The sequence below is a fragment of the Pollachius pollachius genome, assembly GCF_949987615.1.
Source record: "Pollachius pollachius genome assembly, chromosome: 2".
Classification (NCBI taxonomy): Eukaryota; Metazoa; Chordata; class Actinopteri; order Gadiformes; family Gadidae; genus Pollachius; species Pollachius pollachius.
Window position 1 is genome coordinate 45,304,315 of NC_136935.1, and position 24,971 is coordinate 45,329,285.

Genomic DNA, 24,971 nt, shown 5'->3' on the forward strand with positions numbered 1-24,971 from the left:
ATTTGGAATCTAGATACTGGAAATGAAGGAGCTGTGAACCTAGCCGTGTCTCTGGTGTCCACAGGGTCCCCTTCCAAGGTGCATGTGTCTGAAGGGAAGACGGTGGAGCTCAAGTGTCTTCACGTCTCTCGACTCCCGGTCCGGTGGCAAAGATACCAGAACGGGAGCCTGGTCTCCCTGCTGGACCACAACGAGGACGGACACTTCAGCCTGGCCGCCGACAACCAGTCTCTGGTGGTGCAGCGGGCGCGAACAGAGCACAGCGGCCTGTACCTCTGCCAGGGTAAGAACTCAGTGTACCTTAAGGTGGATCCGCCCCTTCAGGAGGACCAACCAGGCGCCTCTGCTGACTCCTGGTGGATCCTGATGGGCATGGAGTTGGGCCTGGCACTTGGCGTGGCCCTGGTCATTCTGATTTATAGGAAGCATTGTTCCAGGAAAACACTTCAAAACCACAGCAGCCACCCTAAACCCGACCCCGTCGTGACCTCTGACCCGGCCTCTGACGGGGTGTACGAAGAGATCCCGGACCAAGGCGACGTCCTGCGGTGGGAATCAGGCGGTGGAAACGTTTATCAGCTGGCCTATGTCCCGCCCTACGGTAACCAGCTCTACGCCACTGTGGATGAACCATGGAGCGCTAGCCCGCAGCGCTAGGAAACCATGCTAGCCCATGCTGCTCTCCTATTGGAGGGAATTCTGACCAGTCACAACCCTCCTGTGGGGAAAAATAATCAGTTGTAATGTTTATCTGGTATTTTGTGTGGGTGAGTCAGAGGGTCTTTCATCAATTAATATAATGTTCTGAATAAAATGTTATTTTATATCAATCAAGTAGACACTTGCTGGAATACTTCCATGTTCTGTAACAGAAAAACACACCACTTGTGGTGACCCGGGTTGCTACGGTACCCGACAAATATATTTCTGCGGAAACCAACTGACATGTTGCTAGGGTAACCAACTAATATGTTGCCATGGTAACCAACAGTAAAAGAGGAGATAGAAGCGGTTCCGTTATTCAGCGTTCAGAGCACACTCCATTTAATGACATTCAATGTCAACAGTTTGAACAATTCATATACAAAACTGTACACATTAATATTCCTATTTACATATCTTAGATACATACCGGGGCCTGCGACGTGATTGGGGACAATTTAAAAACACACATTGGCATTTTGAACCAAGAAGAAACATTTATACTGACCTAAAGATTAACAAGATTCCCTCAACCCGATTGGCTAGAACCAAAGCTAAAATCAAACAACATTGATCTGCGTAAGTGACCTCACCTGGCCGTTCAGAAAGGCTTGGTGCAGTACTGTGTGCCCACCACCGTTGGTGCTGTCCCTGTAGTTAGACATCAGCTCTTTGATTACTGTGGGTTGTATTACCACCCGCTTAAACATTACTCATCAGTTCAATGACGGCACTGTGAGCGCCAACATGTTTAAAGCATAAAGGACTGGGAACTAAAGCCCCACAATGATTGGATAACAAACTACGGGGTTGGGGGGACTGACCCGCAAATCCCCCCGGAACCCCGACCTTTCGACCTCTCTAATTGTTCTTGGTTCCCACGGCAACGGTCATCCAGTGCCGTGGGTGCTGGAGTCGAACACGCCCTTCCGGAAGAAGGAGGAGAGCTGTCCGACCGCGTGCTTTGAGATACCGTCGCCCCCTCTCAGTGGAGAACCTCCGGCAGAGCACAGCATGACCTGGAAGAACCTCTGCAGATACGCCTGGAGAGAGAGAGAGAACACATGACCTGGAGAACCTCCACACACACAGCATAACCTCCACAGGTACAGTTTTAAATGGATACTTTAGAACAGGTTTTATGTAAATGTAAGTCCAAATGGATACTTTAGAACTGGTCTGATAAGTTTAATACCACACATGGATACTTTAGAACTGGTCTAATACGTTTAAGACCACACATGGATACTTTAGAACTGGTCTAATAAGTTTAAGACCACGCATGGATACTTTAGAACTGGTCTAATAAGTTTAAGACCACACATGGATACTTTAGAACAGGTTTAATGTAAGTGTGATATCCACATGGATACTTAAGAACTGGTTTAATCACCTCCAAGTGACCTCGTCTCTCGTTGATCATCCTCTCATCTCGGTTCCCGAAGAGTTTCTTCGGAGGAAACTCCAGAGCAGCGAGCTGCAGGTCAAAACACAACACAAACACAACAGTCAGAACTCAGAGCAGCAAGCTGCAGGTCATCAGACACAACACGAACACAACACTCAGTACTCAGAGCAGCGAGCTGCAGGCCGGCAAGGCAAGGCAAGGGAACTTTATTTACATAGCACTTTTCTACACGAGGCAGACTCAAAGTGCATCACATACAATCAACACATCTGTGAGAGTGTTGTAGGACCCTCACCTCCAGGTATTTCATCCTGAGGCTCCGATGCATCTCCCGGAAACGGCTGTACCTCCTGAAGACCGTCCATGTCTCGTCCCCCACAGTGATCTATGATTATAGAATAGGTATCATAGGATCTAGATTTATAGGATCTAGGATTATAGGATCTAGTACTATAGGACCATAGGTTCTAGATTTATAGGATGTAGGATTATACTATCTAGAATTATAGGATCTAGATCTATAGGATCATAGGATCTAGATTTATATGATCTAGGCTCTAGGATTATAGACTCATAGGAATATAGGATCATAGTATTTGGGATTATAGTTTCAGAGGATCTAGGATTATAGGATCATGGATCATAGATCATAGGGTATAGGATTATAATTTCAGTAGGTCGGTTTCCAGGTCAAAGTTGTCCTTTGTTAATTTCTAAAGGACTTCGGTGATGTGATTGTAGCCCGAGGAGAAAGGAGTGAATTCATGGAGATATTTATAAGGTTTTTAATGCTGCTATCTTTGGCCTTGATATACATTAGTGTCTGTGATGTCATTTGCCATTGTTATGGCGGTGTGAAAGCTGGGTCATGGTCCGGGCGGTGACACCGTAGGTAAAACACCTGTTCACCTTAGGGAGGTAGAGAGGCTAATGGCTCAACTTCATTTTGATCGCTGTCGTTTTGACTTTGTGCACATTCAAATCAGTTGATAAAAGTTAGTTAAACATATTTTAGGATCTCAGATAATGTCTTTTGGAAGGATGTTGGGAAACAGGACAGGAAACCAGATCCGACCGCAGCCACTCGGTGGGTTTTAGCCTGTTTCCTGTAGGAGCTGCGATGCCAATATAGCTTTATATTGAATGTACTCTGGGAGACCTGTTTAAAATAATTTATTCATATAAATATATATACACACACATATACCTTTATAGATATAGATATTTATATATATCTATAAATCTATATAGATAAATCGAAATAGGGATGTAGAGCTATCCATACAGCTCTGTAAAACTCACCTTCACTTCATACTCATAGTGCTCGTCCTTGCCCTGTCCGCGCAGCAGGTAGCGAGGAACGTTCACCTGTAGGGGCCCCTGCTGGTTGGGGGGGCCGCTGGGGGCCGTGGGGGACACACACTGCCATGATGTCATCATGAGAGGAGAGAGAGACACAGAGAGAGACCGAGAGACGGCACAGAAGGGAGACATAGAGAAGGGAAGCAGTTTCTTATAAACTAACAAGAATTAAGTCACGAGAGTAATTCAGTTGATTACATATTGATTACAAATAAATGGTTTGACTTTGATGAGATGAGAATGAAAGATATGTCTAGATCCAGAGTCAACGAGTCATCTTTATTGAAGAATTCATTGTATAAATAAATGTTATACTTTAGTCAGGAAGTCATTATATATACTGTATATAAATTGTATACTTTATTAAATTATTCATTATAAGTAGATACTTTTATAATATTGTACTTGCTCATATTATAATATTATTTTACACAGCATTGGAAACCCTTTCTCCACATAGAACCCTAGGAATCAGGATATTAGAATAAAAATCTGAAGGCCTTGGTGGATATTACAAATAGCCAACCTTCGTTTTTTAAGACCTCAAAGACATTTTAGAAGGAGGATTCAGCTGATTAATACGCTGAATAATTAGGATTAGATCAATAAAATTCCCTTATGAGACCCAGTATCTTCCCCATCCCTAACATGACGATGACGTCCTGTGCATTAGAGAAATACCCATAACATCACTTCCAGTTGCTCAACAGTTAGAAAGAAATGGTGATGATAACAAACAGTGCTTTGTTCTCTGGAAGCTGTCATACTTCAGTGGCTGATGAGCGCCACCACCCTGAGAGCTGCCCTGAGGCGGTGCAGTCCTCCGTCAGGTCCTCACTGTCAGGGGCACAGCTGCTCCACCAGCACCCGGGCGTCCGCCGTGCGTCCAAACCTCAGCTTCCAGGACTCCGGGGGTCCGGGACCTAGAGGGCCGCTGGGTTCTTCTACTCCAGCACCGAACACCACCTCCACCTCCAGGCAGCCGTCGGCCTGCCCCACCCGCACGCCCTGCACCCGGGCCCGCGGCCGCACCACCGCCCCCCGGAACTGGGGCAGGGGGGGCGCCAGGCCGGAGCCCCGCGGCGCCGGGTGGAAGACCCCGTCCTGCCGCAGCAGAGCCAGGTGGGTGTCCGTCAGCAGCAGCTGGACCACGCCCCGCCCCTCCGCCCGGACGCTGGTGAACAGCAGGGGGGCCACGTGGGCCAGCGAGGGCCGGCCCGGACCCTCCATGTTGCCGTGGACGACGTACAGCAGGTCGGCCAGCGCCCGTTTGAAGCGCGAGGTGAGCCGGAGCCGGCTGCCCAGGACCAGGTCTGGGACGCTGGCCGTCCAGTCCAGAGAGAGGGCCCCGAGGTCGCGGTGGAGCAGCGGGTGACGCAGGGCCTCTTCCAGATCCGGCCCGGCGAGGAGCCGCGGCAGCAGGGCCCTGCACAGCTCCTGGCTCAGCTCCTGGCTGTAGGTGAACACGGCCAGTGCCGCGTCCTCCCCGCAGCCCAGCAGCCACACATGCTGCCCGGCCAGGGACACCTGGATCTCCCTGATCTCCTCCAGGCGGAGGTGGTGGAACACACCCAGGCGCTCCTGCTCCGCGTCCGGGTCTGGACCCCGCAGCACGGAGACCACGTACAGGTCCTTCTCAAACAGCAGCAGGCCCGCGGGCCGCGGGGCGGGGTGCTTGCGGTTGGCAGCGTGGAGCCAGAAGGAGCCCAGCAGAGCGGCTCCTCGTGCCTCCGGGGCCAGAGGGTCCAGGAGGGCCCTGCTACTCTGGGCGGGGCCCGCCTGCAGACGCGCCAGGGCCGCTGGGAGCACGATCAGCCTCTGGAAGAACGTCTCAGGCTGCTCCTGGGTTCTGCTGGGGGACACGGAGCCCGGCGCCGTGGAGCCAGGGCTGAGGAGGCCCCCTGCTGACAGATCCACTAGACCGACCCGCCCCCCCCTAGGGCCGGGGTCCGGCTGGGGGCCGGGCCGCCATGTCTCGGTGAGAGGAGGCTCTGGGGACAAGGCGGTGAGGTACTGAGACACCAGGCCTGTGAGGTGGGCCCCGGTGGCCCTCTCCACGAGGTTCCTGGTGGTCAGCATGTGCTGGCCCACGTGGTGGTACGCCTCCGTCAGCCTGCCGGCCACGTAGCCCAGCAAAACACTCCCTCCGCCAGATTCGGCTCCGCCCCCCGGAGGGGCGTGCTCCTGAGTCACCTGACCGTACAAAGACTCCTTGGACCTGGGTCTGGGCTGGACGGACTGGGCTCCTTCGGACCGGGGAGGTAAATCCGGGCGGGGTGTTTGGACCTGACGGTGATGTTGGTGGTGCTCCTTTCTAAGTTCCGGTGGCGAAACGTCTCGCTTAGATCCGTTGGAAACACAGCCCTGGACATCGCACTGAACTTCACCGCTGACGTTGTCGTTTACGTCGGTCCCGATTCCAGACAAAGCGCTGAGCCAGGTCATGCCTCCGGGTTCACCCCCAGCCAACCCCTTCCCCAGCCAGCCGGGACCAGTATCCAGCTCCACCAGTTTGCTCCACCATTTTGTTAGGTGTTGCATTGAGTACTGAGTGAGATCTGAGATGGAGGTCCTGTCGTGGTGGTCTCCAGAAGAGCGGTTCCTGGGAGTCGGTTCCGAACGTTCCTCCAGGGAACCAGCCCCACACTCTGCAGGGTTCTAGGAGCAGAGGGAGGAGGTTGAGGACCCCATCCTACCGGCCAGCCCTCGTCCAACTGAGCTTCACCTTCCTCCGTCACAAGGTGCCGACGCCGCTGATTGGTGGGATTTACGGTGCAAAGAGATTCGGCATGCTAATTAAATGAGCCACCCAGGTACAAATCAAATGGAAGACCGTTTTGAAAGTTCTCTTGAGCGGGTTGGATGATTTGAGTGGTTTTGTTCAGGTGGATGTCGATTATAGATCAGAACGTGTAACATTGGACCCATGAAAGGAAATTAAGTTATTAACGCCACCCATCTGGGATTAAATAATTATAAAACGTACCGCAGAAAAAAAATGTATTGCACGTTTAAAATACTATTCTTATTGAGCGAGTTACTCGCATTGATAGCGTTTCCTTCTATGGTTTTGTATTTCAAAATAATTTAGTTTGAAATAAACATAATTAAAGGAACTCCATTTTTGTTTGTTTTAAATTCAGTCAATTCTACATTTGGAAAACTCAACATAATCCTCTTACTTTATAAGGCTGGTATCATAAGATATTCAGTCATGAGATTCAGGTTCAGACACACAGGCTACAAGTTGGTGAGATAGGCTTGTAGCCTTGACGATGTGTCAAGGCTACAAGTTGTTGATGGGATCCCCGGTGGGATGCAGGCGGTCAGTCAGGAAAAGGTGATTGGATACATTTGAATGGAATGGAAGGCGCTGATAGGAGGGAGCTGGAGGCGTCACGAGGAGCGACCGGGTGGTCCTACCTTGTACTTGAGCTTCCTGTCGGTTGGTTGGTTCTGCTGCAGATCAACGTCCTGGAAAACAAAGTCTACGTGAGGACTTAAGGGAGAGCAGGCTACTTAAAAAACAAACTCAACATGAGGACCTAAGAGAGAAGGTAGGGAGAGTCCTCCCTGAAGGAGGCTCAGGTAGGGAGGGGTAGGGAGAGTCCTCCCTGAAGGAGGCTCAGGTAGGGAGGGGTAGGGAGAGTCCTCCCTGAAGGAGGTTCAGGTAGGGAGGGGTAGGGAGAGTCCTCCCTGAAGGAGGCTCAGGTAGGGAGGGGTAGGGAGAGTCCTCCCTGAAGGAGGCTCAGGTAGGGAGGGGTAGGGATAGTCCTCCCTGAAGGAGGTTCAGGTAGGGAGAGTCCTACCTGCAGGAGGTTCACATCATGAGGAGCAGGTAGGGGGAGTCCTACCTGAAGGAGGGTCACGTCATGAGGAGCAGGTAGGGTGAGTCCTACCTGAAGGAGGTTCACGTCATGAGGAGTAGGTAGGGGGAGGCCTACCTGAAGGAGGTTCATGTCATGAGGAGCAGGTAGGGGGAGGCCTACCTGCATGGACTCGTAGGATGGAGACGGCTCCATGCTGCTCTCCGTGTTGGGGTTCAGGCTCCTCAACCTCCTCTGTACCTCCTGCTCAATGTAGGCCTTGATCCTACTCACACGCACACGCACACACACACAATTATAAATACACATTTTAATGTTGAAACTCCTCATGCTCAGAGGTCAGAGGTCAGATATATATATAGTGACCTGTCGTCACTAAAGGACAGCCCCTGCGGCGGGTCTGGGGCAGGGGGACTGGGGGTCCTGGTGGGGTCCTCCCCCTGGCTGACCCTCTGCCTCAGCTCCTGGAGGTCCCGCTCCACCCTGCCGGGACACACAGGAGGTCAGACACCTCCTCCTGACGGGACACACAGGAGGTCAGGCACCTCCTCCTGACGGGACACACAGGAGGTCAGGCACCTCCTCCTGACGGGACACACAGGAGGTCAGGTACCTCCTCCTGACGGGACACACAGGAGGTCAGACACCCCCTCCTGACGGGACACACAGGAGGTCAGGCACCTCCTCCTGACGGGACACACAGGAGGTCCGGCACCTCCTCCTGACGGGACACACAGGAGGTCAGACACCTCCTCCTGCTACAGGGGACTCCAAGGTTCTCCTAACTCCCAGGTTCTCCTATCGCTCAGGTTCTCCTAACTCCCAGGTTCTCCTAACTCCCAAGTTCTCCTAACTCTCAGGTTCTCCTGACTCTCAGGTTCTCCTAACTCTCAGGTTCTCCTAACTCTAAGTTTCTCCTAACTCTAAGGTTCTCCTAACTCCCAGGTTCTCCTAACTCCCAGGTTCTCCTAACTCCCAGGTTCTCCTAACTCCCAGGTTCTCCTATCGCTCAGGTTCTTGTGCCGACCCACTGCAGTAGAAATGGAGATCCCCTCATGTTTTACTTCTCCTGCTCCTCCTCTCCTCCGGGGGCTCCGCTCTTCCTCCTCCGCTGCACCTCCTCCTCCTGCTCCTCCTCCAGGGGGTCCTGGGAGGGGCTGTGCTGGAGTGCCCAGCGCCTCCTCTCGAGCCCGGACACGGCCTGCTCCATGGCCTCCTTCTGCTGCGCCTCCTTGTTCTGCAGGATCTCCTTCGCCTTCCTCGTCACCTTCTCCTCCTGCTGCTTCACGTTGGCCGCAAACTCGTACGTCTCCTGCAGCTGCCGCAGCTCCTCCTCGCTCTGGCGGAGGAGCTCCATCCGCTCCTCCTTCTCTCTCAGCTCCTCCTCCACTGCGTACAGCGTGCTCTCCAGCCCGGCGCCCCCTGACCCCGGTTGGCCCTCGGTTACAGCAACCGCGTTGCCGTTGGTTAAGGAGGAGGAGCCCTGCAGGAGCTCCACGGCGCGGTGTCTCTCCTCCTCGAGGAGGCGCAGGCGCTCGCAGGCCAGGCTGGCTAGCTGGCTCTCCTTGTGCCGCCGCCGCTCCTCGTTCTCCTCCGACTCCCGCCGGCCACGGGACGCCGTCTGCTCCTTCTCCTCCAGCTGCTCCTTCTGTTTCCGCAGCTCCTCCTCCAGCCCTGTCAGCTCCTTGACTTGCGCCTCCTTGAAGCGGCGGTAGCGCGCCTGGACCTCCCGTACTTCCCTGTCGCTCCCCTCTGGCACCTCCTCCTCCTCCCCCCCCTCCCCCTGGCCCCCGGCCTCCTTGGCGCGGAGCAGCTCCTCCCGTATCTGGGTGAGGGAGCGGTGCTCCTCCTCCTGCCGGCGAGCGTCGCGGGGGGGCAGGACCAGGGCGGCCGCCTCCCTCTTGTCCCTCAGCTCCTCCCCCAGCTGGCCCACCAGGAGCTGCTGCTCCTTCTCCTGCTCCTCCAGCCGCCGTAGCTCCCCCTGCAGCCACGCCGCCTGCTCCTCCCGCTCCCTCTGGAGGAGCTCCAGCTGCTGGCCGATCTCCGTCTGCTCCCCCGCCTCCTCCCCTCGGGCCTCCTGCCCGTCGGAGGAGCGCTCCTTCTGGGCCAGGAGGAGGCGCAGGTGGTTCTCGACGGCCAGGCTGCGGAGCTGCAGCTGCTCCTCCTGCTGCAGGATCCTCTGCTGCACCTCCTCCGACTCCTTCCTCTGACTCTCCACCTCCTGCTGGAGACGCTGCAGCTCCTCCTTCTCCGTCTGCTGCCGCACCTCCATCTCTGAGATCAGCCTCCTACGCACACATCAGATACATTCTATACTCTATACATTCTATACATTATAAACATTCTATATTGTAAACATTAGATATTCTACACATTCTATATTCTATACATCACACAATCTACACATTACAGATTCTATACATTATATAATCTATACGTTGTATTTCATATATATGATGAACATTATAGATTTTATAGATTAGATATTCTATACATTATAAACATTATATATTCTCTCCATTATACACATTATATATTGTAAACATATCTTCTATACATTCTAAATTATAAACATGATACACATACATAATATGTCATATACGATATAGATATTAGATTCTGTACGTTATGTTTTCAATACATGATATATTTTATACATGATCCATTATTTCCTGTAGATATTATTATACCTCTTGGATTCCAGTTTCTCCAGCTCTTCTCTCTGCTGTCGTTCAAACTCCAACCTGAACACAGATAATTCTACATGAATATGGTCATATATCACACCCGCGCACTCACAGACACACACACAGTCATTTATAATATAATACACACACACACACACACACACACACACACACAGTAATATTATATTAACACACACAAACATGCTTATGTGGGGCAAAAGAATTCAAGGGATAATGAGCAGCTCTTTAAAAGAACAGTGAAGTGACAATGAACAGCTCTTTAAAAGAACAGTGAAGTGATGATGAGCAGCTCTTTCAAAGAACAGTGAAGTGATGATGAGCAGCTCTTTAAAAGAACAGTGAAGTGATGATGAGCAGCTCTTTAAAGAACAGTAAAGTGATGACCAGCTCTTTGGACAAACAGGTGAAGTGATGATGAGCAGCTCTTTAAACGTACAGGTGAAGTGATGAACAGCCCTTTAAAGAAGAGTGAAGTGATTTGAAGAAGAGTGAAGTGAAGAGCAGTTTTTTAAAAGCAACGCTGGCGTTACCAAGGACGTCACATGAGGGCGCAAGATGGAGGCAGAAATCGTCTGCAAATAAATAAATGTATGAATAAATGAACAAGATGGTTCAGACACGAGACGATGGTTCAGACACGAGACGATGGTTTAGAGATGACTAGATGGTTCAGACACGAGACGATGGTTCGAACACGAGACTACACGATGGTTCAGACATGAGACTATGTTTCAGACACGAGGCGATGGTTCAGACACGATACGATGTTTCAAACATGAGACGATGGTTCAGACATGAGACGAGATGGTGGTTCAGTCACCAGACGATGGTTCATACACCAGACGATGGTTCAGACAGGAGACGATGGTTCAGACACCAGACGATGGTTCAGACACCAAACAATGGTTCAGACAGGAGACGATGGTTCAGACAGGAAACGATGGTTCAAACACCAGACGATGGTTCAAACACGAGACGATGGTTCAAACACCAGACGATGGTTCAAACACGAGACGATGGTTCAAACACGAGACGATAGTTCAGACACCATACAATGGTTCAGGTGCCACTCTGGTGACAGAAAAAATTTCACAAGACACGGTAGGTAGACACTCAGGACAGGAAGTACTTAGTCAGAACAGGAAGTGGACACTATGTCTACCTGAGGAGGACTGGGCCCTTCTGGTTGAAGAGTCTGGTAGGGGACATCCCGGACACAACACACAGTTAACCAGCGTCCGACTGCCTCCAACCAGTTTACACCAAGTTACACCGGCTTGTAAGCCTGACAGCTTCTAACCAGTTCAAACAACACTGAGGTTTAAGGTCTGACAACTTTTACCCGTTTTAACTAACAGACTAAGGTCGGAAATCTGTGTATCGGATTAATTGTTACAGCAAGTAAAGCAAGTATGGCTAGTATAGTTATTATGGGTAGTATATCTAGTATGGCTAGTATAGCTAGTATAGTTAGTATTGGAAGTATATCTAGTATGGCTGGAATAGCTTGTACGACCAGTGAAGCCAGTACACCTAGTATGACTAGTATCTCTAGTACAGCTGGTATGACTAGTATGGCTAGTACATCTAGTATGGCTAGTATAGCTAGCACAGATAGTACAACAAGTATATATAGTATGGCTAGTACAGCTAGCTAATCTATGCAGCTAGTATAAGTAAAAGTTATGCTGAAGCGACAACCAACCACTAAAGTTCTTGTTACTCATTAATAAGTTGTTACTAATTAGGACATTACTTACCCAGTTGTTACTAGTTAGTACATTATTTACCTTATTGTTTCAAGTCAAGACATTACTGACCCATAACAAAGTTCTCACTAGTAAGTACCCCATTTAAGCATTAGTGGTTTTGCCGAAATGAGACAACTGAAACAAACTTGTAGTCACTAAGGACATACTTGCTAACAAACTCTCTCTCACACACACACACACACACACACACACACACACACACACACACACACACACACACACACACACACACACACACACAACCACACACACTCACACACACCCACCCACCCTGGGTTATAGAGCATGACGGTGGAGAGGCTCTCGCAGGACTGGGAAAGATCCGACATGGACAGGCTGAAGGTGGAGAGGAGGCCACTCTGGAAGAACACAACACCACTCATTAACACCTCAGTATGGTTTAGTAGGACTAGGTCCCAGTATGGTTTAGTAGGACTAGGTCCCAGTATGGTGTAGTAGGACTAGGTCCTAGTAAGGTTTAGTAGGACTAGGTCCCAGTAAGGTTTAGTAGGACTAGGTCCCAGTAAGGTTTAGTAGGATTAGATCAAAGTAAAGTTTAGTAGGACTAGGTCCCAGTATGGTTTAGTAGGACTAGGTCCCAGTATGGTTTAGTAGGACTAGGTCCCAGTAAGGTTTAGTAGGACTAGGTCCCAGTATGGTTTAGTAGGACTAGGTCCCATTAAGGCTTAGCAGGACTAGGTCCCAGTATGGCTTAGTAGGACTAGGTCCCAGTAAGGTTTAGTAGGACTAGGTCCCAGTATGGTTTAGTAGGACTAGGTCCCATTAAGGCTTAGCAGGACTAGGTCCCAGTATGGTTTAGTAGGACTAGGTCCCAGTAGGGTTTAGTAGGACTAGGTCCCAGTAAGGTTTAGTAGGACTAGGTCCCAGTAAGGTGTAGTAGGACTAGGTCCCAGTAAGGTTTAGTAGGACTAGGTCCCAGCATGGTTTAGTAGGACTAGGTCCCATTAAGGCTTAGCAGGACTAGGTCCCAGTATGGCTTAGTAGGACTAGGTCCCAGTAAGGTTGAGTAGGACTAGGTCCCAGTAGACTAGATTCGGGTATGTTTCGGTACGACTAGGTCCCAGTCAGTCTTACCTTGCGTTTCTCTCGTAGTTTGGCAGCCTCCTTAGGGTTGTTGAAGCGGAACATGTTGGTCCGGCCCAATAGGATCACAGCTCCTGCACAACCAGAGTTTTAACTGCATGCTTGGTTCTTAAAGAGCATCTACACACACTAGCCCTCGGCCATTTACTGGTTTAACCATATTTAACCAAATTAAAAAATTTGGTTAACAGATAATAATTGGAAACTTTGTAATTTGTGGTGTTAAATAGAAACGTGTTTATTAGTAAATTAGCCTGATGAAGTCTTTTAAATTCAAACCCCGTGTTTTTTTTCATATCATCTCATTTAGTGTTATTTCATTTGATGCCAGTAAATTATGTACTGTGTTGTGTTTACATTACTCATACTGTGTTGTGTTTACAATACCCATACCGTGTTGTGTTGGCAATAATCATACCGTGTTGTGTTTACAATGCCCATACTGTGTTGTGTTTACAATAATCATACCGTGTTGTGTTTACAATGCCCATGCCGTGTTGTGTTTGCAATGCCCATACCGTGTTGTGTTTACAATGCCCATACCGTGTTGTGTTTACAGTGCCCATGCTGTGTTGTGTTTACAGTGCCCATGCTGTGTTGCTATAGTTAACTCACCCTGGTTGAGGGGGGCGGGCTGGGAGGCTGGCAGCCCGTTGATGGAGCACTGGGAGCAGCCAAGTGGGACCAGGGTCACCTGGCCGCTCTGGTTCTCAAACACACAGTGTTCACTCTCCAGGTCCAGGCCGTGGAGGACTACAACCGCAACAAGAGGACTACAGTGACCAGGGAGACCAGTACAGCGGAGTGGTCTCCGTAACCACGGAGACCACTACAGCAGCAACAACAAGAGTGCCATTGCCATGAGTGGTGGTAACTACGGTGACAACTACCATCGTAGTATCACTATAGTTTCACTATAGTGGTCACTACCGCAGAAAAACAAGTGCGCTGTTACCAAGGGGAACTCTACTGCAGGAACGACAAAAGGGCTGTTTCTAAGAAGATCACTATAGCAGGAGGTCCATAGGGTATTCCTGTGTTCATATGTCATGCTCTTGGATCATTAGTCTATGCTACGTAGTCTAAACATGCACCATGATCCATTCTTCAGTCCATCACCACTGCATGGGGAACACGACCACATGTACTCCGGTATCAGTGAGCTTTAGCCGCTCAGCCAGAGAAGGGACTCGCATAAATATTGAAGGCTATTGATCACAGACATCCATCCAGAACCCATTAAACACAAAGTTAATTACACTAAGAAGAGACACACTCAGTCTTTGTAAAAAGGTTTTGTATAGCTAGCCAAGGGCTGATAACTCACAGACAAACCGTCTGTCTGGTTGATAATTAATAATAGGGGGACGGTCACAATCACCTATTTTATACTTCTGTACTGCATGTTGTGTTCTGTTATAACAGCGCTGCTTCATTTTGTGATCTGTTCTAACAGCACTGCTTCATGTTGTGTTCTGTTATAACAGCACTGCTTCATGTTCTGTTATAACAGTACTGCTTCATGTTGTGTTCTGTTATAACAGTACTGCTTCATGTTGTGTTCTGTTGTAACAGTACTGCCTCATGTTGTGTTCAAGTACTGTTATAACGGTTATAACAAAACATGAAGCAGTGCTGTTGTAACACCATGTGATGGCTCTGGTTAGACTCACTGATGTCCTGTTCGCTTGACGCATCGTCCCGTCCGACAAACGTCCGGCCCTCCTGATGAGGAAACACATTATATCACAATAGTGGTAGAGGTGGAGATGGAGTCGGTGAGATGGAGGTTGAGGTGGAGGAGAGGTAAGGTGGAGGTGGTGGTGAGGGGGAGGTGGAGGTGGTGGTGAAGTGGAGGTGGAGGTAGTGGTGAGGTGAGGTGGAGGTTATGGGAGGTGAGGTGGAGGTTCTGACCTTCAGGTGGTACAGGATGATCCCAGTACTCAGAAGGTCGTCGTCGATGCCGATGAGGTGAGGAAGTTCAGAGTCCAGTACCACTCCAATGCCCTCCTTCCTCAAGGCCAGGGTCTCCTCCTGAAACACAGAACCATCTGCTACTGGATCTACTGGGACCGGCCCAGTGCAACCAGTCTGCTACGAGTTGTACTGGGAGCTACCCAGTACAACCAAAATCTGCTACTGGTTCTACTGGGAGCTGCCCAGTGCAACTCCTGTCTGCTACTGGTTCTACTGCGAAAGGCCAAGTACAACAATAGTCTGCTACTGGTACTAATGGGAGTGACCCAGTACAACTCCAGACTGCTACTGGTTCTATTCTGAGCTGCCCAGTAAAACCACAGTCTGCAACTGGTTCTACTGGGAGCCACCCAGTACAACCCCAGTCTGCTACTGGTCCTACTGGGAGCCGCCCAGTACAACCGCAGTCTGCCGAAAAGCGACCAGTTGACACATATGGAGCTAGACTCAGAACGTCCAGATTGTTCTGAGATATTTGGTCACCTTGAGGATGTTCTGGGTTTCGTTCCACTTGTTGGTCCATTCTTTGGTCAGCTCAAGAACCTAGAGAACACAGACACAGTGATAGATTCAGCAACTTTATAACGACAACAATCTGCTCCTGAAGGACATGGTGACTGGTACTTGGATGCATTTTAAGTGAGGTGAGGTTACCCGGGCTTCGTTCTGCTGTAGTTTCTCCTCCATACTCAAAGCTGTAGGAGAGTCCAGAAGAGCAATCTGACAAGACACAAAAACAACGAGTTAAAGAATAGACTGTAACTGGAATAGAGGACCGACTGTAGCTGTGATAAAGGGAAGAGTGTATCTGTGATAGAGCACAGACTCTAGCTGTGATAGACCAGACTCTAGCTGTGATAGAGCACAGACTCTAGCTGTGATAGACCAGACTCTAGCTGTGATAGAGCAAAGACTCTAGCTGTGATAGAGCACAGACTCTAGCTGTGATAGAGCACAGACTCTAGCTGTGATAGAGCACAGACTCTAGCTGTGATAGAGCACAGACTAGCTGTTATAGAGGACAGACTCTAGCTGTGATAGAGCACAGACTCTAGCTGTGATAGAGCACAGACTCTAGCTGTGATAGAGCACAGACTCTAGCTGTGATAGAGCACAGACTCTAGCTGTGATGGAGGAAAGTCTCTAGCTGTGATAGAGCACAGACTCTAGCTGTGATGGAGGAAAGTCTCTAGCTGTGATGGAGGACAGAGTGTCGCTGTGATAGAGGACATTATCCTTTACTTGCGCATGAGGCCCCTAGAGACCAGGCGGTGGTTTCCATGGTTACCTGGTTGCCCTGCAGCAGTAGAGCTCTGAGTCTGGCGATCTCCGCTCGGAGCTCCCGGATGAGGCGGACATTCCCGTCCTCGTTCACCGTGGGCTTGTTGATGATGTTCTTAGCTCGGTTAGCGTAGCGCAGCGTGCTAAGGGTCTCTCCGTAGTTCACATCAGCTGGGGAAACATCTGGAGCACAGGTCATCACATTAACATCTGGACCACAGGACCAGGCGGTCATCACATTAACATCTGGACCACAGGACCAGGCGGTCATCACATTAACATCTAGACCGCAGGACCAGGCGGTCATCACATTAACATCTGGACCACCGGACCAGGCGGTCATCACATTAACATCTGGACCACAGGACCAGGCGGTCATCACATTAACATCTGGACCACAGGACCAGGCGGTCATCACATTAACATCTGGACCGCCGGACCAGGCGGTCATCACATTAACATCTGGACCACAGGACCAGGCGGTCATCACATTAACATCTGGACCGCCGGACCAGGCGGTCATCACATCTGGAGCACTGCTGCTAACACTAGCAGCAGTAGTAGTTCTGTAGCAGTAGGAGCAGCAGGTGACGGTGCCAAGGTGACTCACTGGCGATCATGATGGTCTTGGAGTTTCCTCCCAGGCTGTCCTTGAGGAGCCAGGTGAGGACAGAGTCTCGGTACGGGACGAACAGAGACCTCTTCTTCAGGTTAGTGTTCAGCGTGTCCTGACTCTGGTCCGCTACACACACGCACGCACACACACACATACGCAGAAACGTCAGTAGGGTTGACAGCAGATGGTGGCTACCCTTAGCTCAACCTAGCGTCACAGCCTAGCTACAGACTGGAGGAGCCAACGCTGTGTGATTGGTTGGGATGTTTTTTGTGATGATTAACTTTGGTGACATCACAGGAAAGCATACTGTTTACAGTAGATCGGTAACCCACCCAGCGCTGAGATGACGTTGCCGAGGGTAACCAGGGACTTGTTGATGTTCCCGCCCTCCTTGAGACGCACGCCGGTGGCTCCGGTGGTGTCGGCCCGCTCGCTGCCCGCCAGGTCCACCAGGTGGATCTGACTCACGGTCTCACTGGGCAGCTCTGCAGCAAACCGGGCCTGGGAGAGAGACACAGCAGGACATGGAGAGAGAGAGGGAGAGAGACACAGCAGGACACGGAGAGAGAGAGGGAGAGAGACACATGAGGACATGGAGAGAGAGAGAGGGAGAGAGACACATGAGGACATGGAGAGAGAGAGGGAGAGAGACACAGCAGGACATGGAGAGAGAGAGGGAGAGAGACACATCAGGACATGGAGAGAGAGAGGGAAAGAGACACAGCAGGACATGGAGAGAGAGAGGGAGAGAGACACAGCAGGACACGGAGAGAGAGAGGGAGAGAGACATAGCAGGACATGGAGAGAGAGAGAGGGGGAGAGAGGGAAAGAGAGAGGAGGGTTATAGGTGTGGGACCTGTATGAGGTGTTAAACTGGTTCTGATTGGGAGTGGGACCTGTACGAGGTGTTATACTGGTTCTGGTTGGTTGTGGGAACTGTACGAGGTGTTAAACTGGTTCTGATTGGGAGTGGGCCCTGTACGAGGTGTTAAACTGGTTCTGATTGGGAGTGGGACCTGTGTGAAGTGTTAAACTGGTTCTGATTGGTTGTGGGACCTGTACGAATTGTTAAACTGGTTCTGGTTGGTTGTGGGACCTGTGTGAGCTGTTAAACTGGTTCTGATTGGGAATGGGACCTGTGTGAAGTGTTAAACTGGTTCTGGTTGGTTGTGGGACCTGTACGAAGTGTTAAACTGGTTCTGGTTGGTTGTGGGACCTGTGTGAGTTGTTAAACTGGTTCTGATTGGGTGTGGGACCTGTGTGAGGAGTTAAACTGGTTCTGGTTCCGACCTGAGTGAAGTTGATGGTGAAGATGGCGTGGGAGCGGCTGCTCGTGGCGTTCATCCCGGTGCTTGCCGTGGTGCGCTTGATGTTCCCCGCCTCCATCAGCTCCTCCACGTCCCGGTAGTTCTGCACAAGGTGCTTGGACAGATCTGGATTAACAATAGATGAGTTTAGATCCGGTTTCACATTAGAGATGAGTTTAGATCCGGATTCACAAGAGAGATGAGTTTAGATCTGGATTCACATAAGATGAGGTAAGATCTGGATTCACATGAGATGAGTTTAGATCTGGATTCACATGAGAGTTGAGTTTAGATCTGGATTCACATGAGAGATGAGTTTAGATTTGGATTCACATGAGAGATGAGTTTAGATCTGGATTCATATGAGATGAGGTTAGATCTGGATTCACATAAGAGATGAGTTCAGATCTGAATTCACGTAAGAGATGAGTTCAGATCTGGATTCACGTAAGAGATGAGTTCAGATCTGGATTCACATAGGGACGGGTTTAGCTCTGGATTCAAATTAGATGAGTTTAGATCTGGATTCACATGGGAGACGGGTTAAGATCTGGATTCACTTGAGAGATGAGGTGGTGTAGCAGAACTGGATTCAAAACTCAAGAACACCAGAACATTAATCATTAATGAGTCAAGTCTCACTGGGGGGACAGAAGGGTAAACCTCATGCCACCAGGACCGGGTCTACAGTACTCCAGTAGGTCTGGTCAGGCCGGCGTGGACCAGGAGGGGGGGGGGTCTTACCCTCTACGTACGGTCCATCTTTGGGGTGCTCCCGGACTCGGAGGTTAAAGGTCTCGTTGGTCTTCCTTCTCAGCAGGTCCCTCACACACTCGTTATAGATCTCCAGGTAGCTGTAGGACCCACGCCCCACACGGTTTACTACTGAACCCATACCCTAACCCTAACCTTAGAAAGAACCCAGTGCTCCACACTTCATGACAGTCCACCTCTTAATAATGGTTACTCTATTGGCTGCTCCTAATTGGCAGTTTCTAATTGACTCGATCCTAAATGGCTTTTACTCATTTATTTAACGTAATTACTTGTTTCTAATTGTCTGGTCGTAATTGGATGGCGGTGATAAGACTGTTCTAAATGATGCTATTCTCCATGTGGTTCTAGCTTGGTGGTTCTTCAGGCTGGTTCTCCAGCATAGATCCATCCTAGTGGTAGGGTGGTAGGGTTAACTCACCTGACCTCGGTCCTGAACGAGGCCGCGTCCTGGCGGGTGGTCCCCGCAATGCGGCTGAACAGACCCTCACAGATCCTGGGAATGAGACCCACGTCTCCCTGGAGGTGGATCAGAAGGTCAGATCACCACTTCCGGTCCAACCCCACCACCCCAGGTCCCAATCGACAGGCCAGTCTCCAGCTCTCCTGTCGCCCCAGAGCTGAACTAATTCTATTTTCAAACCTCTCAGCTCTCATTTGATGAGACTGCCACATTAAACCGAGTAGAATAAGAATAGAACAGATCTATATTTGCTGTAAAGGCAGAGGGTCGGCTCAGAGGGCCATAAGTGAACAGGAAAAAGCACAGAAACAACCCAACAGCCTCCATGCTATAGGTAAGATGGCATTAGAGGCAGGCTAGGTTATATAGATAGCGTAAGCATCAACAGATAGCAGGCCTACACAGACTATGGCCCCCTGGTTCCCTCTTATCACTGTGGTCTCTCCCATCATGCCCCCCCCCCCCCCCCTCGAAGACCCTAGCTCTGGGACTGTGGAAGAACTTGACTACTGAGGGAAGCTAACTGGTGCAGGATTGACGGTTAGCTGAGAGATAGCCTGGCCCCGGCCAGAGATAAGACTAGGAACTCTGACCCCATGGCCTCCTATACCTACACAGATCAAGTTACATACCAACCAGACAAACAGCCAAACCCACCAGACAGACAGCCACAGCAAACAGACAGACAGACATATACCCACCAGACACACAGACATATACCCACCAGACAGACAGACATACCCACCAGACAGACATACCCACCAGACAGACAGACATACCCACCAGGCAGACAGACAGAGAAGTAATGCTAACAGCAAAAAGACGGATAAGTCCTGCTGAAGTTTGAAAGACGTCCCAGCAGACAGAACTGGGAATTTATAGGAATTTGACGGATGAATAGACACGTTGATTGGCTCTACAACAAGGATCCTCCTGATTAATAGTGTCTAGTACTGATAACATACTGTATATCAGTCTAGAACTAATAACCCAATGATTATACCCTACTAGAACTTATAACCTATAATAGTGTTTCCACTGGTCTAGAACTCATATCGAGTGGTTATAGTGGTCTAGAACTTATAACCTAGTGTTTCCAATAGTCTAGAACTTATAACCTAGTGTTAACACCAGTATAAGGTCTAGAACTCATAGCCTACTGTTTATAAGCACTTACAACTCATAACCTAGCGTTTATACCAGTATAGAACTAATAGCCTTGAGTTAACATCAGTATTAGGTCTTGAACTCAACCTACTGGGATTCCCATCATGGTGTAGGATTTTCCGGAGCCAGTCTGTCCGTATGCGAAGATGCATGCATTGTAGCCCTCGAAGGCAGCCTTCAGCACGTCTGAGCCCAGGTCCTTAAACACCTGCAGCCACCAACAAGACCATCACACTCAGCATAGGTAGGCAATGTTCGTTATCATGGAGACACTGAGTGAAGCAAATACCAGTTAGGATACAGTCAGTAATTCAGTGTTTCTACAATCCAGTATTGGTTACCTTAAAGGTCCCATGGCATGAAAATCTCACTTTATGAGGTTTTCTAACATAAATATGAGTTCCCCTAGCTTGCCTATGGTCCCCAAGTGTCTAAAACTTGCGTTCGGTGTAAAACGAGCACTAGGTGTTCTGCTCGCCTTTGAAAAAACGGAGGCTCAAGCGCGCTGATTTGGAATGTGGTCCCATATGTCGTCATAAGGATCTAAACTCCTCCCCTTTCTCTCCCTGGCCCGCCCAGAGAATTTGGCCCGCCAATGAGACACGACCATGCGAGCGCCACGTGTGTGTGTGTGTGTGTGTGTGTGTGTGTGTGTGTGTGTGTGTGTGTGTGTGTGTGTGTGTGTGTGTGTGTGTGTGTGTGTGTGTGTGTGTGTGTGTGTGATTACATACAGTGTTTGCTGTTGATGTTATGGCGCATAACACGTCGGTTCTTTGACGTCTCTTGTATTTCCACAACGAGACTGTAGTTGGGGTTATCTCAGCCACGGTTGAGAAGGAATTGGGGGATAGGAACTTTGGCTTTGACTCCCTGAAGTATGAACTGCAACATGCTGCCTGCTGCCGGTTGCCGCGAGGCACCACCGCCGCGAAGCAGCACCGCCCGGCAGCGGGCAGCCAACAGCAGGCAGCGCGCGCTTCAGTCTACTTCAGATTGATGTGGAAGTGGAAGAACCAGAGACGTCAGAGAACCCGACGAAGTTTTTTGTAATTCATAATATCGTCTGGAGGAGCACACAGCTTGGCCGTGATAATATGTATTATATGATATAGATATCTATGTATTATATGATATTATTTAGATATAGAGCTCCAGGACTGTAACGCGTGTGTCGTACACACGCGTACACACAAAGTGTTGTACACGCTGTTGGTGTTATGGCGCATAACACGTCAGACTCTCGTCTCTGGTATTTCCACAACGAGACTCGTAGTGGGGGTTATCTCAGCCATGGTTGAGAATGAATTGGGGGAAAGGCTTTGACTCCCTGAAGTACATGAACCATGACATGGAGGAGAAAGGGATTGTTGGCCTCGAATGTCTCCCGCTTGAGCCCCGCTTCCCGCTGCCGAGGGACCACCGCCTCGGCGCTGCAGGAGGCAGTGGTGCCTAAGCGCTGACCGCTGCCGAGGCGGTGGTCCCTCGGCAGCAAGGCTCCTGCGGGAGACAAACGCGGTCAACAATTCCTTTCTCCTCCATGTCGTGTTTCAGTCTACTTCAGATTGATGTGGACGTGGAAGAACAACGAGACGTCGGAGAACCCTACATGGTCGTTTGAGATTCACAATATCGTCTGGAGGCTCACACAGCTTTTGGCCGTGATAATATATATTATACGATATAAATATCCATGTATAATATCATATTATTTAGATATAGAGCTCCAGGACTCCTGTGTGTTCTAGAATATTAACAGAACACGGCTAAAGGCTGTGTGCGCCTCGCCATACACCACTGTAAACAGAGCGCTTGGTACCGTGGCTGTAAGCTGCTCAGGGCCACAACCTCACCCTCCTCCTTGACCCGCCTCGCTCCTCCTCATTTGCATTATAGCTACAGACACCAAAGCAGCGCATTTGGGGGAAGCTCAATGTGCGACTGGCTCAGAGTGGCTGTAACTCTGCACCACGGCTGAATTTCGGGAACGTCTTTGAATACTGTGTTAGTGGCCCACTAATACCTATATTAAAGCATCCATAAAATAGCATGTCATGGGACCTTTAACATCCCTATCAATTACTGATGGGCAGTAAGCAAAGAGGTTCTAGTACTTTTGTTTAGCTATTTTCCAGAAATAATAAAATGTAATACAATGTCTAGGAATGATAGATGATATTATTGTGATACTGTTTAGTAATACAGAAGGAGATGTGACCAGGGGAGAGGTCAAGGGGTCACTTACCTTTTCCTGAGAGATGAAGTTGGTGTGTTTACAGTCCGAAGAGTCGTACGAGTAGTCGTACGTAAACGTCTTGGTTCGCTCCCGCATCGAATCTCCTGTCAAACCATCCGCCATCTGAGCTCAGAAAAACATGGGGTTGGTAACTATGGTAACTATGGTAGCTAGTAACTAAGATAACTATGAACTAAAGTCACAAGTTACTACAGTAACTGACTTCAGTAAGCAGTAACTTAAGTCACTCAAGCAACTAGTAACTACAGTAACTAATAACCAGAAACTACAATAACTTAATTACGAAGGTAACTTAAGTACCTAAGTTACTAGTAACTAGAGTAACTATTACCTAAAGTATCTACAACTACTAGTAATTAAAGTAACTAATTACTAAATTAACTAGTAACTAAAGTAAGTTGTAACTATAATAATAGGTAACTCAAGCATACTAAAGTAATCAATGTAAGTAGTAAGCATGTCTAAACAAACAGTAAACAGAAGATGAACACCTTCAGATTGGTGATGGTGGTTTTGCTCCCTCCCATCTTTATGATGCCCTTTGCTGCAAGGTCCTTCTCCCTGTTCCAGGGATAGAAATGCACATCAAAACCACTGCACCGTGACCCTTTTATACACAATCACACACCACACCTTAGCACCTAACAAGGACACAAGCACCTCTCACATTGCCTAACGTACCCTATATAAACACTCAATCACCAAAATCCAAATTAAACAACAAACACCATTCAATATGGTGGTTTAAAGATCCACTCCAACGCCGGTGTGTTCCGGCCGTTTGCAGCACCATGGACGGAGTGGATGACCCATAACCCTTCCCTGAACATCGCCCTCCTTTACGTCCTGCTTTGGTTTTCCACAGCAGTTTGCACATCTCGCTTGTTCACATTATGTCAAACAAGCCGTCTCGCAGGACATGGCTGCCCTTGTCTGTCTCCTCATGTCCACCTCCTCTCCATGATAATCTTATCCAACAACATTCAGCAGAGATACCGGAAACAATACATTTTCCTCTTCTTAGAGCCTTGTGAGTGTTGGTAGGATTTCCCTGCCAATTAAATACCTCTGCTTTCACCCACTCCAAACTGTACTATCTTGTCATTGATCACTTTGAGAAGAAACGCCCATGACAAACAGTTAAATACAAATACTATACACACAGTGTCTATATTACATTAAACGTGGCATCATCTGTGACATATTTGTTGAACATTGGTTGACTGGTCCAATCATTCGTTTTAAACATCTTCAGGTCAAGTATATTTATGAGTTTGTTAAACCTACATTTATAAACAGTAAACCAAATGGTTAATAATCATGGAATCGCGCAAGATACCACATATCATTCGATAAATGTTATACACAAGCACATTTAATGACACTCACTCTGAAGATTTACATCAAAGCAGACAACCGCAGTAGAATCAGGCTATACATTTTCTAAAATGCATGTAATACCACTTAAACAGTGTTCATAAGAGCAGTCTTATACGAGTCATAAATCATGCAATACATTTAATAAGATACATTTAATAAGGTACATGTAATAAGGTATAAATCATACCGTCTGTTCATGGGCCGGACCCGCACAGCCACCTTCACCGATGCCATCGCACATCCCGGGTTGTCCGGACCTACAGAGACGTCCTGTTAACAGGAATAATTCCGGCAAAAACAACTCGAAAGAAACACAGGAATAACTGATGCCAAATGTCATGAGGAAACATACCAAGATACTCCCCTCTCGGTTTAACCGGCAGAAGAAGGGAAGGTAACCTATGGAGCAGTGCAGACAGATCCCAGTGTCCCAGTACAGCGGTCAGTATTTCCCTGTCGTACCGCTGCTGCTATCGGCTATCGGGCTGAGACCGGTAACAGAGGAACAGAGAAACATCCAAGCGGGCAACGACGTCAGCTGAGCAGGTAGGAGGTACGGAACGTCAGAAAGGACAAAAACAACCACATTGTTTGCCTTAGTCTCGTGATTACAGTGATGTGATGTGAATCATTATTTGTTAAGTTAGTATGTTAGAGTAGCAGTAAGACTAAATACATGTATTACCCATGTATTGAATAATTCGTGTCACAGTCTCATCATGTTGAATTTGTTACAAAGGCATATAGTGATTTTTTTAATGACTAATGCAATTAAAATCTTAAATTGCACTTACAGCTTTCCATTGAAGTACATGAATGATTAAAAGGAAAAAAAACAAGAAGTAAGAAAGTAAAGAAGTATACGG

At 48.8% G+C, this 24,971-nt stretch overlaps 2 protein-coding genes across 3 annotated transcripts; both read right to left on the bottom strand.

Annotated features, from left to right (window-relative positions):
• Positions 1-1,049: 1,049 nt before the first annotated feature.
• On the bottom strand, positions 1,050-3,923 carry LOC307071152 (kinesin-like protein KIF16B). Its single transcript, XM_079730055.1, has 4 exons — positions 3,413-3,923; positions 2,406-2,495; positions 2,096-2,179; positions 1,050-1,745 (listed from the first exon to the last, which is right to left on the bottom strand). The coding sequence occupies exons 1-4, from the start codon at positions 3,602-3,604 to the stop codon at positions 1,593-1,595; spliced, it is 519 nt and encodes a 172-aa protein (XP_079586181.1). The 5' UTR covers positions 3,605-3,923; the 3' UTR covers positions 1,050-1,592.
• Positions 3,924-3,972: 49 nt separating this feature from the next.
• kif16ba (kinesin family member 16Ba) lies at positions 3,973-24,595 on the bottom strand. Of its 2 annotated transcripts, none has more exons than XM_079730032.1 (24): positions 24,458-24,564; positions 24,293-24,375; positions 23,217-23,286; positions 22,714-22,827; positions 20,563-20,679; positions 19,263-19,360; positions 18,812-18,921; positions 18,051-18,193; positions 17,093-17,261; positions 16,752-16,883; positions 16,149-16,324; positions 15,515-15,580; positions 15,344-15,403; positions 14,798-14,917; positions 14,557-14,608; positions 13,499-13,636; positions 12,875-12,957; positions 12,050-12,138; positions 9,990-10,043; positions 8,364-9,587; positions 7,666-7,782; positions 7,462-7,564; positions 6,896-6,946; positions 3,973-6,130 (listed from the first exon to the last, which is right to left on the bottom strand). In XM_079730032.1, exons 2-24 carry the CDS (start codon positions 24,337-24,339, stop codon positions 4,313-4,315), a joined length of 5,151 nt encoding a protein of 1,716 aa, XP_079586158.1. In that variant the 5' UTR covers positions 24,340-24,375; positions 24,458-24,564; the 3' UTR covers positions 3,973-4,312. The 2 variants fall into 2 exon arrangements, with proteins under 2 accessions (XP_079586158.1, XP_079586157.1); XM_079730031.1 differs by having other exon boundaries at positions 3,974-6,130; positions 24,293-24,362; positions 24,458-24,595.
• Between the last annotated feature and the right edge of the window lie 376 nt (positions 24,596-24,971).